We start from the raw sequence: 16,655 nt of genomic DNA on the forward strand, positions 1-16,655 counted from the left end.
GAACACAGTGTGGGTTTTGAGAAGGATGGACTGTGAGGGCAGGTTGTAAAAGGAAACAGTATCGTATCTTTTGCAGTTACTCAGCCATCTCTGGGTGGAAGGCAATCTAGCTCACCCCCTTCTGTTATTCAGAACTGAGTGCCAACCACCACTCACCCAGCACTGTGCTAGAAGCTGGGGATAAAAAAGAGGGGAGGGGTGGGAACACCACAGTCCCTGCCCTGAAGGAGCTCACAATTGAAATGAGCCCAAAGCTAAAATCTGAATTCTCAGATGATTTGTGCTAAGAGAGCAAAGCCGCAAGGACCTAGGGAGCTCTGTGGAGTGAGAGCCTAACAAGCTGCGAGTTGGAGATGGGTCATGAATGGCTCAGAAATTTCTTAATCGTTTCCTAAGTGTTGAAGGACAGATGGTACCCCAGCAGGCAGTGGCTCTCAGCGCTGCCAAACCTCTTCGGGGCCAGTTAATGTGAGCCAACATTACAGCAAGGAAATGGAAGGCCACAGCTGACAGGACGCCTGGGGACTTCGCATATGACTCCAAGGAGGATGGGATGGTGCAGCTACCCACGTGCAACTCTCCATTGCTCCATCCTGGTGCAGGAGGGTCCGCTCCGCACCTACAGCCTGCATCGCTGCTCTATCACTACCCCACCACCCCTTCATGCGTGCCCTGCCCACCTCTTCTTCCTGAAGTGCCCTTACCCCATACAGCTATATGACCCAGCTCAAAAAAGTCCAGACTTGAATTAGACTCTAGCCCTCTTTCTCAGCCTGCCTTAAAGCCATCCCAGCCTGTCTTTCCAACCTCCCCTCACCTCTCCGCACACTAGAGCCCCACTTCAGCCTGCTTGTCCTCCCTGACAGACACTCAGGCTCACTCCTGACCCTGGAACCTTGCTTGCAGCCATTCTACCTCCTGGGGCACCCCCTCACCTTCCCAATGCACCCCTTCTTTGTGGTCCATATTCTGCTCTTTTTCACTTTGATCCCACGCCCACCCCCTGCTTCTTCTTGTTTGGCCCTCTGTGCCAGTTTGAAACTGTCACGTACCGCAGAAAAGCCATGTTCTTTAATCCTGATTCAATATTGCTGGGTGGGATCTTTTTCGTTGTTTCTATGGAGACGAGACCCACACAACTGTGGGTGGTAACTTTTGATTAAGTGGTTTCCGTGGAGATGTGTCTCCACCCATTCAAGGTGGGGTTGCTTACTGGAACCCTTTAAGAGGGAACCATTTTGGTAAAAGCTTTAGAGTTGACAGAGCCCACACAGCCAGAGATTTTTGGAGATGCAGAAGGAAAGTGCCCCCAGGGAATCCTTATGAAATGAGCAGAGAGAGCTAGCAGATGCTGCCATGTGCCTTCCCGGCTGAGGGAGGTGTCCAGTAGTCAGAGACTCCAGTAGACGCTAGCCATGTGCCCTCCCAGATGCCACAGGCGTTCTGGATGGCATCAGCCTTTCTTGAGTGAAGGTAATCTCTTATTTGGTGCCTTAATTTGGATATTTTCACAGCCTTAGAACTGGAAACTTGCAACTTAATAAATTCCCTTTTAAGAGCTTTTCTGCTTCTGGTATATTGCATTCCAGCAGCTTTAGCAAACTAAAACATCCTCCTATCACTTCATATGTGCATTCCTCCTTCAGGAATAGCTAATACTGTCCCATATACTCTGTATCCAACCATAGTGTAAGCTTCTGGAAAGCACTTATGGCCAACTTTTCTACTTCCTCAGCATCCATACAGGGCGTTGTGCCCATCAGATTCTCAGCACTTAGTATGATAATGTCAAGGTGAACAGTTCAAAGAAGTCTTTGATGACTGGGCCCGTTTAGGACTCCACATAGAAGTACCTGCAATGGGATGGTGGTAATCCCAAAGGCTTATTCTAGAGACAGCAGCAGTTGATGATGGTCAGCAGAGCCACCTCTGAGCCAAAGCAGGGGCATGAAATCAGATCATCCCAGCCAGGAATGGAGGAAGAAAGAGTCCGATGGTCCCCAGGAAACAGACGATGATAAACAACCAGAGGAATATCCTATCAATTACCATGGCAACATACTTCCAGTCTTCCTTCACCTGGAGGTAGAAATGGGCTCTTAATGACTTCTTGGAGCGCAACTGTCCTGCCCATGCACAGCCCCTACAAAGATGGCCCCTGGGGGTTGTGGCGACTGCCCCTCTGAGACTTCGGGAAGCTAAACATCAGTACAGTAGAGGAGAAGGTGGAGGGAGAAATATGTTGGTCTCAAGGTTCAAACAGTTATCATCTAATGAGTCCTGCTTTAGTCTCCCCTTCCACATGGCCCAGAGCCTGACCACAGGCCCCTCAGGTTCCAGGTGAGAGAAGGCTAAAGGCTCCAGTTGAGGTTGTGGAACCACCCAAGTGTATGGACTGTCCCAGGGGGGCTTCAGTGATTTAAATGCAACCCAACAGTTACAAAAAATGGTGCGTACTTTGCAGACCTCTCATTGCCTCCCCAGCCTATCTGCAGAGGGAAGTGAGAGGTTAATGAGGGCAGGTTAGAGACCTTTATCAAGTAGCAGAGAATCTTGGGCTCATAGCCTAGGCATGGAGGTCTGGATTTCCTAGCTGCTCCTGGATTAGATAATGATTGATTACTTTTTGTCTACTGAACAAGGCTACTCAGTAATAACCTCCTGGTCTTTCATCCTTACCTAAATTGGTAAGAATTCTGTGACCCTGGGTAATGAGAAGCTATCCTAACAGTGCTGGGCATGGCAGGTGTGGGGCTGTGGGGTAGACAGCCCATTTGGTACACACAAGATTCTTCAGCATTTGTGAAGTTCACAAAATGCTCAGAGCTCATGAACAAGAAGGAGGAAGAGGACACCATCCAAAACAAAAGAGGAAAGCTGAAGCAGGGAACTAATTAATCTCTCCTAATAATATTCTCTCTGCATCCATCCCTGTCCCAGTCCCTTCTACCCACCAACACAAAAGAAATGTTGTAAAATGGCAGGCACGAGGATGGTGTCAAGGAAGCTTAGCTCCCAAGATCTCTCCCTCTCTTGCTCACCATATCCAAGGTAGACTTAGCTGGGGCATTCTTGATCTCCATGGCACGTGTTCGGCCATTGCCAAAAAATGTCCCAAGAATCTGCCAACTAGGTGTTCTCTACTATAATTGATTCCAGGCTCCTAAGGGCCATGGCTAAGTGAGGTGGGTCAAGGAAGGAAACAGGGATGGCACCGATTAGCACCCTATGGTTCCTTACCAAGCTGGTAGCATCACCCAGTGGAAGGGCCCCCACCCAGTTCCACTTACCGAACAGTCAGCATCCTCAGATCTCAGGTGATCGGCAATGTAGTGCACACCTTCCAGCGCCTTCTGTATGCTGGGTGACAGCAGAAGCCCTCTGTCCTGCAACAGGGCCTCAGCCTTGGGACCTGAGGCACCTGGATGCAGGCTACTGTGGCTGTAGAGGGAACCCATCGAGGGGGGTGAATGGCCTGTACACACCCATCTTTCTTCCTCTTCCTCTTCTTCCTCTCTCTCCTTCTCATCCACATGGGTCTCCAACCAGCCATAAGAGGGGTTGAGCTTCAGGCCTGGGGGGTCATGGAGTGCCAAGGGTGGCAGGGGCCTTTTCATCAGAAGCCATCGGGGCACACAGCCCAGAAAGACCACCCTCACCCAGTGGGGCATGTTATGGGTGCTGGGGGAGCGGTGGTGGACATTGAGGACAAAGACTGTGATGATGATAGAGAGGGTGACGAAGATCATGGTGAAGAGCAGGTATTCGCCAATGAGTGGGATGACCAGGGAGGTGGAGGGGATGATTTCGGTGATGAGCAGGAGAAACACCGTGAGCGAGAGCAGCACGGAGATGCAGAGCGTGATCTTCTCGCCACAGTCCGAGGGCAGGTAGAAGACAAGCACAGTCAGGCAGGAGATGAGCAAGCAGGGGATGATGAGGTTGATGGTGTAGAAGAGGGGCAGCCGCCGGATGACAAAGTAGTAGGTGACGTCGGAGTAGATCTCGGCGCAGCAGTCATACTTCTTGGTGTTGTAGGTGCCTGTGGCGTTGACGATGGCCCACTCGCCACTCTCCCAGTAATCCTTCAGGTCGACCATCTGCTCCATCTGCTCCAGGTCAATCTTAGCCTTGTCGTAGGACCAGGAGCCAAACTTCATCTTGCAGTTCTGCTGGTCGAAGGGGAAGAAGGTGACGTCGATGCTGCAGGAGCTCCTGTAGATGGCTGGGGGCGCCCAGTGCACGGCGCCCGTGAAGAAGAGGTGCGCCTTGGTCATGTGGGTTATGGCAAACTCTCCATCCGCACTGGGGAAGGAAAAGGAGCTGGGGGGCCCTGCCCACTGGCACCTGCCCAAGTCAGGCGGTGCCAGATAACTGGCAGGAGGCGAACCCCAATAAACAAAATCAGACCTGGCCAAGTTGTTTGGGTTTTACATAAGTGGGGAAGACTTTCCCAGCACAGGGGCATTTATACGTCCCTGAGTTAACTTTGTGTAAATACCGTTTTTGTTATTACTAACTAAAGTAAAAATTTTAAAGAACATAGTAAAGTACCAAGAATGCTTAAAAATAGCCACCAACATTTTGATGTATTTGCTTTGTCATAAAGACTATATATATATATATATAATATTTTTACATACAATACTCATGGAGTGTGTGTTGTTTTATTGCCTGCTCTTACTTATTTAAAGTTTTAGAGGGATTATTTATAAGTACATTTTCTCCCTCCTAGCAGATGGAAAGTAAGTCCCTCGGGTCAGGGATCTTTAGTTTCTTGCACAGAAGAGACCTTACATCTTCACTAATGAAGATACTTTCTTGATTCCACCCATTTTACATGCATCTTTGAGCCAGCCTCAGCCATAGGAACTTCTACCGGAGCTTTGGGGACAGAGGCACATGAGACCCAATTCCTGACCTCAAGGATGAGACATAACCACAGATAACTACAATACGAAGTAGTGTGGGAAAGGGTGGCAAGAACGTTATGAGAAAGGTCCAAGCATTCAGCAAGACCTAGGCAGGGAATCTCTTCTGGCTGGAGTGGGTAGAGTCATGGTGAAAGCTACCATTTGCACAAGGCCTTGGCTGATAGTAGACAAGGTGGGGCAACACAGAGAGGGACCCACAGGAACAAGGAGCAGGAGGGGGAAGGAGGAACAAACCCCTCATGGTCAGTTTGGGCTGTAGAGTGGGGAGTGACTGGTGCCCTAGGAGATGACCTGGGAGCATCACGGGGGACTAGAGGCTTTGAATAGGGGATCACTCAAGGGTTTGGGGCGACACAGTGGCGAGGAACTCTGGGCTGCTTGGAGGAGGAATTAGAGAGGCATGTGGGAGTCAGGGGTGTCACGTGAGAAGAGAGCACATTAGGTCAGCCATGAAGCACTGAAGTCTCTGCTGAGATGGCCATGGAGATGGAAAACAAGAAAATTTATCAGGAGAGAGATTTAAGGGCCCAGAAGAAGTCTTGACCATGGAGAAGGCAAGAGAGGATGAAGCAAAGACTGTTCTGCACTGTTGGCTCTGGGGACCCTGGAATGATGACGACCGGTGACGGAGGGTTTCCTCGGAACCCGAGCACCTCATTTCCCCTGGGAGTTGGCATAGCTTGGCTCTCTGCACGCTCGTCTTTAAAGCACCTTCCTCCCCTTCCAATTCCCACAGTCAATCCTAAGTCCAGGGAAAACAGAAGGATACATGGGGAGAGAGAGACTCCTTTCCCATGCAGTAGTTCCAGGCCAGAGTTACAGGCAGGCTGGAAACATGGAAACTAACTCTGAAAGAGCGTCCTAGATGAAAGCAAAGGCTTTGTGTTTTTTGTGTTAAGATATTTTTGTCACCACACATAACCACCACTAGGTGGCACCATGCACCCCATTTTGAAGAAGGCAGAGGGAATAAAAGGTGCAATTTCCTGGTTCTGGTTTGCCTGGAGGGAAGCGTCCATATGATTTTAGTTGGGACTTCTGTCCCATCAAAAGTATTTCCTGTTATAATAAAGTAACTTTGGCTGAAACTTTATTTGGTCATCCTAAAACCTAAGGTCACATCTCATGCTAGGATATACTCTTCCTGACCTCTGTAAGATGCACAGGGAACAAAACTAAGAAGGATCTTGGGGGCCTTCCCTGGGCCACAGAGATAAGGTGTAAGGGTTGGGGGGGGGCATCTGTCAGGCCCCTCAGTCCCATGCTGTGTTAGACCTACAGGAAATCCGATGATAAATGGGTTTTTACAGGGACATGGTTTTGATGAACGAGCTTTGTGCCCAATCAGATCCAGCCAGCAAAAGGGAAACACTGTGATTCCACTTTGACACAAAATCCAAAAGTGAATCCTTTGTCTTTTTGTTTCATTGTGTAAAAACTAGATTTCCAAGGTAGGATCAAATAAATTGGGAAATGCTGGGTTAAATTGCTTTGGGCTTTGTTTTGCGGCAGAAATTCTAACAAAGTTTAAAATGCTATTGGCCTTCCCTCTCTCCAGCCAACACAACGAGCGATCTCACCACCCTCCCCCTCTCTGCGTGGGACATGACTCCCAGGGGTGTGGACCTTCCTGGCAATGTGCGACAGAGATCCTGGAATGAGCTGAGACTCAGCATCAAGGGACTGAGAAAAACCCTAGAATGAGCTGAGAATTAACATCAAAGGATTGAGAGAACCTTCTCGACCAAAAGGGGGAAGAGTAAAATGAGACAAAGTGTCAATGGCTGAGAGATTCCAAACAGAGTCGAGAGGTTACCCTGGAGGTTATTCTTACGCATTAAGTAGATATCACCTTGTTGTTCAAGATGTAGTGGAGAGGCTGGAGGGAATTGCCTGAAAATGTAGTGCTGTGTTCCAGCAGCCATGTTTCTTGATGATGATTGAACAATGATGATATAGCTTTCACAATGAGACTCTGTGAATGTGAAAACCTTGTGTCTGATGCTCCCTTTAGCTACTCTATCAACAGAAGAGTAGAACATATGGAATAAAAATAAATAATAGGGGGAACAAATGTTAAAATAAATTCAGTTTGAAATAGTGATAAATGAAAGCGAGGGGTAAGGGGTATGGTATGTATAGTCTTTTTTTTCTCTATTATCATTTTATTTCTTTTTCTGTTGTCTTTTTATTTCTTTTTCTAAATCAATGCAAATGTACTAAGAAATGATGAATATGCAACTATGTGATGATATTAAGAATTACTGATTGTATATGTAGAATGGAATAATATCTAAATGTTTTGTTTGTTAATTTTTTTTAATTAATAAAAAAAGTTTAAAAAAAAATGCTATTGGCCTTGACATTTTCCAGAGGACAGGGGGGTCATGACAGAACATCATCCAAAAGTATCTGACACAGAACTAGTTTTCACATCTATTCATATCTCGGGAAACTAGGGACCCTTAGACCCCCATCTCAGAAAGTATTTTTAGAAGAGCATAATACCAGCTGTTTTATTTTTAACTCTTTGATTTCTAAAGAAAGAATTACCTGGTACCAAATACACCTAAATGAAAAATTTCTATAATTTTTTATTCCTTTGGTCTACAAGGTCTCTCCTTAGACTCTCTGGCTTTATTAGCTCCTAGTCATTATACTCAGAGACTGACTTTTTCTTTGGTTTGTACTACAAAACAACCACAAAAAAACAATTAAAAAAAAAATATATAGGGCGGGCCGCGGTGGCTCAGCGGGCAAAGTGCTTGCCTGCTATGCCGGAGGACCTCGGTTCGATTCCCGGCCCCAGCCCATGTAACAAAAAACAAAAAAACAAAATACAATAAAACAAGAAAATGTTTAAAGATGTTTCCCTTTCTTCCTTCCTTCCTTCCTTCTATCCTTCCTTCCTTCTCTCTGTCTTTCCTTTAAAAAAAAAAAAAAAAAAATATATATATAGATATCAAGTGTGTTTTGCCCCCTTCAAAGGTGTTACCCAAGGATGCCAGTCACCTATTCCACCGATGCTTCCATCCTTTAAAACATCAACATTTAGGCATTGTTTTCAGAGACCACACCCCATTTTTTTCTAAAAATACTCAGTAGTGACAAATCTTTGCCAAGCACTGACATAGAAGGTGCTCGAAAAATTTTGTACGGGTTGCATGAGTGAAAGGGGGAAAAAAAGTAAAAGAAAAGAAATAAAGGAACAAGGGGAAAGAACATGAACAAAACAAAGAAATTCTTAGAAAAGCAGGAGTTACGCCAAAATAGGGGAGAGGGGAGGCTGAGAGGTGAGAGGGGAGCAGCCCCCAAGTCCAACCCGGCAGCGCCTCACCGGACATGCCCTCAAGCTGGCTTCTCCCGGGGGCCCCAGCTGCTTCCTACTTGTTGTAGAGGACGATGTCGGGGACCCAGATCATCTCCGAAGGGACACGGAGCGATGTGATGTTGCTGAAGTCGCCCGGGTTCCAGCGCAGCTTGTAGTCACTCCACTCCTGGGGGGCGGGGGGGTGGGGGCGCAAGGGCGGGCCTGGGGTCACTGGGACACCCTGAGGGTGGGCTCAGCAGCCCCAATTCGGGACCAGCCAGAGCCCCTCCCCAACCCCGCAAAATAGAATGGGAGGCAATGCCTTGGCATCGGGATAACCAGCCCCCTGGGTTTGCCTCAAGCTGGGCCTGTTTTAATCCTGAGAATCCCACCCACTGAGGGACCCTCAAGCCCAGGGGCCTGAGACTGTGGGTCACCGTGGTCTGGCCCCACATGGCCACTCCCCAGCGGGGTGGTCCGAGCAAGCCCCTTTGCTGGTCAGTAGTAATAATGTGTTTTCCTGCGTCACGGTTCACAAGGGCCCTCACACCTAGGAAGGGCCTCAGCTGAGCACGGAGAAGTATCTCCCATTTAACAGATGAAGGGACTGAAACCAGAGCGATAACACCAGTGGTCAGAGGGGAACTGACCAGTGACTTCGGAGTAATGTTCCCGGGAGCCCCGTTGGTGTCTGGGCAGGGAAGGCTCCCACCACGCCTGGGTGCCACCACCCCGGCCTTGGCCAAAGCAGTTTCCAAGTGAATCTGCTTTGTCCCCCTGCCAAATCCCAAGCTAGTTCTTACTCTCTCCCTAAAGTTTTCCTGTGTGTGGTCTTATCACAGGTTGCTGACTTCACTTTGCGTTGCTTGTTGGTTTATGTAATGCTTGCCTTCCCACGCGATCGTTCATTCCAGGAAGCTGGTGGCAATGTCTGTATCCCCAGCCCAAACACCATGCCTTCCTTGCCCATAGTAAGTATTCAATACATTTTCATTAAATGAATGGACAGAACTGGCTCCTCACCCTAAAGTTGTTTGGTTCTAAATATGGTAGGGTCTCCGGCATATTCTGGACCTATAATGATCAAACACCCCAACAGAGAATGACTGATTTTAAAATAGAATTTCAGCACTGTAAACAAATATAATCTACAAGACATCATACATAAGATATTTCTCCCAAGTGCAAATGCATCATTCTCCAGGATAGACCATGCGTGGGGCCACAAATAAAGCCTTGATAAGTTTTAAAAGTTTGGACTCATGAAAAGTATTTTCTCTGATCATGATGGAATAAATCTTGAATAAATAAAGAAGGAAAAGTAGAAAATCCACAAATATATGGAAATTAAATAACACATTAATTAAATAAATTAAATAACAACCAGTAGATAATGGAAATCATAGGGGAAATTAGGAAATATTTCCAGAAAAATGAAGATGAACATACAACAGAACAAAACTATAGTATGGAGCAAAGACAGTGCTCAGACAGAAACTTAGAACTATGAAAGCCTATATTAAAAAAGAAGGAAGATATCAATTACAAACTTAACTTCATTATCTAGTGGAACTAGAAAAAGAAGAGCAACCAAAACTTAAAATTACTAGAATAAAGGAAATAATAAAGATAAGGCTAGAGACAAATGAAATGGAGAATTGTAAATTAATCAAGGCAATCAATTAAATTCAAAACTTGTTATTTAAAAAAAATCAATAAAATTGACAAACCTTTAGCTAAACTTACAAAAGAAACAAAATAAAATGCAAATAATCAAAATATAAAATGAAGAGAAGGACATTACTAATGATCCTGAAGAAATTAAAGGAATCATAAGAGAATCCTATGACAAATGTATGACAACAATTTAGGTAATATAAACGGACAAATTCCTAGAAACATACAACTTAACTATATGGACTCAAAAAGAAATAGAATACTTCAATAGAGTTATAACCAATAAAGAGATTGAATTAATAATTTAAAGCCCCCAACAAAATAAAATAAAATAAAATAAAATAGAACTGCCACCTGCATTAGGAGTTGTAAGGAGCAGTTCCTTTTCCAGGAAATGGCAGGGTCTTTTTGGAGGATAAAAATTGGCCAAAGACAGATATGGACCAGAAAGCAGAGCACTGCTACTTATTAATTGCAGTTGATAGATTGCAATTTGAACAACATTTAATGATAAGATGGTCTTGGTCCTGTAGGAACAACCTATTAAAAACGGACCAATATGGGGCAGTGCAACAGTAGCTCAGTGGCAGTGTTCTCACCTGCCATGTCAGAGACCTGGGCTCGTTTCCCAGTACATGCCCATATAAAAAAAACGAAACAGTACGCTTAAGTAATCAGTGTATATGTCTGTTCCCTACTATATGATAAAAAAAAAAACTTAAATGCCAACCAATCGTTAACTTCCCACTTGAAATCCCCTAACTACCTTTATCCACTGCTATCACCTGCTCGACATCTTGAGTCTCTCCAGACATGAGCAGTTTCTTTTCCAATAAGCCTGCGGCTTCGATCATATTGGAGGCTTTGTTTCTTTTGATCCTGGCATCGATACACAAGCCTGTCCTTCACCTCACAGGGGCCAACTTTGTCACGGGTCCTTGACATCATTCATTTTAGTGTTCACAACAAGCCTATGCATTAGGAACTATGATTGAGTCCCTCTCAGCGAGTGTATTACCAGGAAGAGGTAATGCTGGGGTTTGAACTGAGGCTTCCCCAGCTCTAAAGCCTGTGCTGATTGCAGGTGCCATTTGGCTTTTGTACATTTGCACTGAAATGGTGTGATATTGCCCCTGGACAAGGCCCCCACACTCAACGTCCTTTCCCCTTTAAGGATATTTGTGTAACATGTACACAAATGAATAAGTCTGGTAGGCTTGCCAGAAAGGACTGTAGCAAAACAGGAGAGTTTCCAGGCAGCAGGCAGGTGAGAGAAAAGCATTTGTCTGGCTGTTTCCCCACACTTCAAGGACTTAAGAGCCAACTTCATAATTTTTGCCACATGTATGCACCATATCACTTGCTTAATATTTTTCTTTATATTATCTCGCTATTTTTTGACTTACATAAATTCATATTTAAATTTCATACCACTGAAATTAATGGACAACTAGTATTTGAAAAAAAAGGCACTAAAATATAAATATGACTATTGCAAAAAGGTTTGTGAGTCAGCTAAATTCACCTCATGGAACCACTGTTGGAACCCAAATACTTCCTGGACAGATCCTGGTCGAGCTGTGGCCAGAGGAGCCAGACTTCCAAAATGGGAAAGATAAAAATGTTTGGATAGGTGTCAGGGGTTCTCAGGACATTGACTAACAATGCTGAAAGTGATTTGCCTTCATAATTGTATCCTCTTCACCCTAGTCCAGGCTCTGTCAGTGTTTCAGTTTCAACCAGCATTTCTGGGGCACCAACCCAAGCTGGGTTCTAGCATTCTTCTCCACTGAGTTGGGTGGTATTTATTATCCCCATGTTACAGGTGAGGAAACTGAGGCTCAGCAAGGTTAAATAACTTGCCCTATACCACAAGGCTAGTAAGTGGCAGCACTGGTTGGCCAGACTTTCGTTCCTCCTCCTTCTACTTCCCACCCGCCACCCATGTTGAGGCAGCCTGTCCTTGGAGGTAATCATGGTAACCCAGGATCCAGGCCTGGCACCTCCACTGCATGCCTGAGTGGCTGTCCCAGTCCATCACCTTCCTGGGCCTCAGCGCACACATCTGTGAATCTGAGCCTCGTGGCCCCTAAACAGCTCCAATATGAGCAGAGGTCTGTCTGCATCGTGCCTCCCACCTAAGCATATAATTTTTAAAAACAGATGAATCGCTAGCATATAAGCTCACACCTTCGATGGCTTAAGGAGGCAGGAATTTTTGACACATAGGCACTTGCAGACAGTAAGGCCTTTATTCAGAAGACCCTAAATAGAGATTTTGATCAAGATTCTGGTCATGTGGCTTCCTGAAGCATTGGACAGTTCCCAGTGGCTCAGGGCAGAGGAAGCGATGGGAGAGAAATGGGCAGAGGACCTGGTCCTCTTTCCCAAATTCTCTTACCACCTCCATTTCAGAGTCTAAGGAAACGGATTGGCTGAGTAAGGGGTAGAATGGGGTGGGGCAGAGAGGAATGAAGCCTAAAGCCTGATCCCCGGAGTTCTGCCTCCAGGTGGTATTTTATTCTATCATAGAGTGGGCACAGGAAAAAGAGCCAGGGGTTCTCCTCATCCATGGAGAGGTGGGCTCTATGCCCCTGCCCTGACTCTCAGCAGAACAAGGCAGGGTCATTGGGCAACTTCTGCTTCCTGTCTCTTGGAACCCTCGCTCTAGGAACCTTGAGCCTCCAGGTAAGAAGCCTGCATGTTAGAGAGACCACGTGGAGAGGCCCAGAGACTTTTCCAGGCCCAGCCTTCCAGACATCCCTGTTGAGTGACGGGATGTGAGGGAAGCCATTCCAGATCCGTGGGACCAGACCAGTCACCAGCTGAATAGCAGTTTGTGACCCAAGTAGTCCCCATGCAGAGCAGAAGAAACAATCCAAATTCCACCCATAAAACCATGAAACACAACACGGCAGTGGTTGCTTTAAGCTGGTAAGTTTTGGGATCATTTGTCAGGCTGCGTAGACACCAGACCGCAGAGTTCTCCTCTGGAGGGAGCCCGGCCTCTGAGTCAGCCTCACCTGAGCTCAGCCTTTGCAAGCTGCCCTGCTCTGTAATGCTCACTTTTCTCAGCTGCAAAATGGGCAGAATAAAACCCTCCTGTGGGCTTCAGTGATGATTAAATGAGCTCATCTGCAAATGGTACTCAGTAGCAGGAGCATACGAATTCTCTACTCAAGGAAAGGGGATCATTTGGCCTCTCTGAGTCAATGGACTCAGAACCTGTCCACACCAGAGAACAGTCCCTTAAGAGAAGTGGGTCTAGAATCAGGTGGCTTTGGGAAAATCCCAAGTGTAACTTTTTCATAAAATGGGCCCCTTGTTGGTAAAATATTTAGTCCTGGGAGGACCTTGGCCAGTAGAAGGGCTCTTACCTGCTTTAGCCAGACATTGGTGGTCATCATTTGGTTCTTCTCATCCTGGCAGGTGATAGGGAGAGAGGAAGAGCAATTAGAGAAAGGAGGTGGAGCGGGATGGGCTCCCACCAACTGGAGGAACCTCTTATGTGACACCAGAAACCCAGCTCACCAGCCGCCTCCCCCTCATGCTGCCACCCTTCCTCAGATTCTTCCACATCACACAAGCTGCTTGGGTCCTCCCAGCTTGTGTCGAGAGAAATGACTATGGCATCTGGAAAACCCACTGCTGCCAATAAGGGCCCTCTTAGGAGCAGGGTGAGAGTGAGGGAAGAGTAGGAGCCCCTGGAGAAGCCTGCATGGGATCAACTTTGCCCAGCTCCAAGAGAGGGGTGGATTCTGTGACTAAGGGGGCTGAGGAAGGCTGGAGGAGAAGGGCTGGGGCTGGAAGGAGGGCCCTGGGAGAGGGACTGTGCTGGGGTGGGCTGGGAGCTGACTCTGAGGGAGGAGGGGATAGGACAGGCGTACCACATCGATGATCTGGGCAATGGATAGGCCGAAGCGCACGATCACCACGTCCGAGGTATTGGGCACTGGCCGGGCCCAGCGGTTGTAGCCCCCAAAGAGGTGTTTAAAGAGGCGATCCTCAGCTTGGGTGTGGCCACCTCGTCGTCCCCATGCTGTGCGAGAGGGAGAGAAGAGGGGACCTCCAGGAATTTGGTAGCTTGGCTTCCTTTCTCTCTCTCTTAACAAATCAGAGCCACGTGACTTCCCTGAGCCTCAGTTTCCTCATCTGTAAATCTGGGATAATAATCCAGAGCCTATCTTAAAACACTCTTGAGAATTAATGTAGGTTAGAGCTTCATACAATACATACATGCGGTTAGAGCTCAAGAAATATCAGCCACTTTGTTACTGTTAGGTAAGAAGTAGTGGAACCAGTTGGAACGGGGAATGGGGAAGAACTCAGACCTGGAGACAGGATTCAGCACACGGGGTAGATGCCTGGTCTTGGAAAGTATATTAGTCAGGGTTCTCTAGAGAAATAGAACCAACGGGAGAGATCTGTAAATATGAGATTTCTAAAGGTGTCTCATGCAATGTGGGAATGGAAGAGTCCAAAATCTGCAGGGCAGGCTGTGAAGCTGGCAGCTCCGATGAAGGGTCTGGACAAACTCCACAGGAAAGGCTTGCTGGCTGAAGAAGCTGTGAAAGATGCTTTTTTCTTTAAACGCCCTCAACTGATTGGATTATCTTGTGGGCGGCACAGTTTAGTTGAGCACAGATGTAATCAGCCACAGTTGCAATCAACTGACTGATGATTTAATACACCAGCCTTCCGGTTTACCAACCAGTCAAGAAATATGCCTGCAGCAATGGTCAGACCAGTGCTTGCCTGACCAGACAACTGGGCAGAATCACTTGGCCAAGTTGACACCTGAACCTAACCATCACAGAGGGTGAACTAGAGGGGAAGGCTATGAGCCTGGGCAGCTGAGGGGCCGCCTTTCATGCCCACTCAGTTATCAGATAAATACTAACACTAACAGGTCTGATCCAATGCCATCAGGAAATCCTGTGCCGCACCAGCCATCCTCCATATTTTTCTCAAACCACTGTCATTTGCTACTTCTTATCAGGAAAGCAGAGTCTTCCAAAAGTGTCTGAAGGAATCATACATGTCTGTGCTTCACAGTGTCCTGCAAACAGCTTCACCACTCATGGGGTTCTGCTTCCTGAGCAAGTTGAGAACTACTGCACTAGAATCTAGAAAACAGTTTGACTGAATTTCCAGGGTGCTCCAACAAATACCATGCAATGGGTTGACTTAAATGGCAGGAATTTATTGGCTGTTTTTGAGCTAGAAGAAATCCAAAATGGAGGTATCAGCAAAGCCATGGTATTCTGGGGCTGGCTGCTGGCCAGAAAAGTCCTTGGCTTTTCTGTTACATAAAAAATGCATATACCTGGTTCAATTCGCAGTGCCTGCCCATGTGAAAAAAAAATGCATATGGCAGGGTGGGCCACTGTGGCTCCACAGGCAGAGTTCTCACCTGCATTGCAAGACTCCCAGGTCCGATTCCCAGTGCCTGCCCATGCAAAAAAAAAAAAAAAAAAAAAAAAATGCATATGGCAGTGTCTTCTCTTCTCCTTCATCTTCCAGGTTCCATTGATTTCCAGCTTCTTGCTACTCCCCATGGCTTCTCTCTCCACCTGATTTTCATTTTGATCATAAAGGACTCTAGTAATCCAGATTCAAGGCCAAGCCGATTCATTTGGGCCATTCCTTGTGTAAAATAACATCTTGAAGAGACCTTATTTACAACAGGTCCATACCTACCAGAATTCAGACCAAGAACAAGAACATGTCCAAACTGGGGTAAACATTTAATCCAGATCACATGACATCAGCATGGGGGGGTGAGGGAGCACAAACTATGCCAATAAAAATAGTGACCGTGTAGCCCAGTACTATTTACAAACTGTAATTTCATCTAATCCTCACAGTAGCCCAGGGAGGTCCACTATGGTATTTGCACTTTGCAGATGAGGACTATTGAAGCTCAGGAAGTTCAAGAGATATGCTCTTCTATCAAAGCTGATATAACAAAGCCCTTCCAACTTCTGCTTTGACAGTAGTGAGGATTCTATCAGCAGGAGTTTCCACCAGACGGTACATGAGCTTTATAGGTACAAAGTGACCACTTAGTGATTAAACTCACCTGCTGGGAGCAGAAGGAGCCACCACAGGCCGAGCTTTCTCATGGATGGGGGTGCAGGATGGGAAAGTTTCATGGCTCCTGAACATCAGAAGAAGGGCAGGCAGGACCTCAAGGAGCTGGAGTGCAAGAGCTGCCTCTGGATTCTGTGCCGCTCCCACTTACCTGAGCAAGCCCAAGAAATGACTCTTAGGATCATGCATCCTTGGCATGGACAGATCATTATTTCTCACACAGTGCAGAAGTGTAAAAGGTGATGAGACAACCCTCAATCGGCCTCCCAGAGAGTGAAGGGCTCTTGGACTTTTCCTGGATTAATGGAGGAACCAGCATCTTCCTCTTCCTCCAGGGTCACCTGACTACTCTGCCCTCAAAACAAGCACTAACCTGTACAGAGGAGAGTACAGGATGGACCTGAAGTCCCCATCTCTTTGACGGTGCTTCCTCTGGAAGACGGGGGATAGTAATACTTTAAAGGATGGTTTTTAGAGTCAAATAAAAAAAAAGGGACAAAAGGGCTTGAAAAATGTAAACCACTACATGCATGAGGCAATCAGAATTATTATTCATGGGGTAGAAAACCTTTTCTATCTGGCTTAGTCTTATGCCCTAGTTCCCCTTGTCCCAGCTCTCTCAGCAATGACTCCTGACATCT

The 16,655-nt window shown here is 46.6% G+C and overlaps 1 protein-coding gene across 3 annotated transcripts; it reads right to left on the reverse strand.

Annotated features, from left to right (window-relative positions):
* Positions 1-702: 702 nt before the first annotated feature.
* CHRNA2 (cholinergic receptor nicotinic alpha 2 subunit) lies at positions 703-16,159 on the reverse strand. 3 transcript variants are annotated; one of them, XM_077152860.1, is made up of 6 exons: positions 16,004-16,159; positions 13,809-13,960; positions 13,299-13,343; positions 8,322-8,431; positions 3,291-4,305; positions 703-2,079 (listed from the first exon to the last, which is right to left on the reverse strand). In XM_077152860.1, the coding sequence occupies exons 1-6, from the start codon at positions 16,074-16,076 to the stop codon at positions 1,954-1,956; spliced, it is 1,521 nt and encodes a 506-aa protein (XP_077008975.1). In that variant the 5' UTR covers positions 16,077-16,159; the 3' UTR covers positions 703-1,953. The 3 variants fall into 3 exon arrangements, with proteins under 3 accessions (XP_077008975.1, XP_077008974.1, XP_077008973.1); XM_077152859.1 differs by having other exon boundaries at positions 13,854-14,025; positions 16,000-16,159; XM_077152858.1 differs by having other exon boundaries at positions 13,809-14,025; positions 16,000-16,159.
* Positions 16,160-16,655: the final 496 nt, after the last annotated feature.

This window comes from Tamandua tetradactyla, chromosome 3 (assembly GCF_023851605.1).
Source record: "Tamandua tetradactyla isolate mTamTet1 chromosome 3, mTamTet1.pri, whole genome shotgun sequence".
In the NCBI taxonomy this organism is placed as follows: Eukaryota; Metazoa; Chordata; class Mammalia; order Pilosa; family Myrmecophagidae; genus Tamandua; species Tamandua tetradactyla.

What these genes read in the sequence shown, in the direction of transcription:
- CHRNA2 (XM_077152858.1), bottom strand. Translation starts at nt 16,076, where the DNA reads ATGAAACTTTCCCATCCTGCACCCCCATCCATGAGAAAGCTCGGCCTG. An exon ending in CTTCTGCTCCCAGCAGGTGA is followed by an intron (nt 14,026 to 15,999) that starts GTTTAATCACTA and finishes TGATTTGTTAAG; the next exon opens with AGAGAGAGAAAGGAAGCCAA. An exon ending in TTGCCCAGATCATCGATGTG is followed by an intron (nt 13,344 to 13,808) that starts GTACGCCTGTCC and finishes ATCACCTGCCAG; the next exon opens with GATGAGAAGAACCAAATGAT.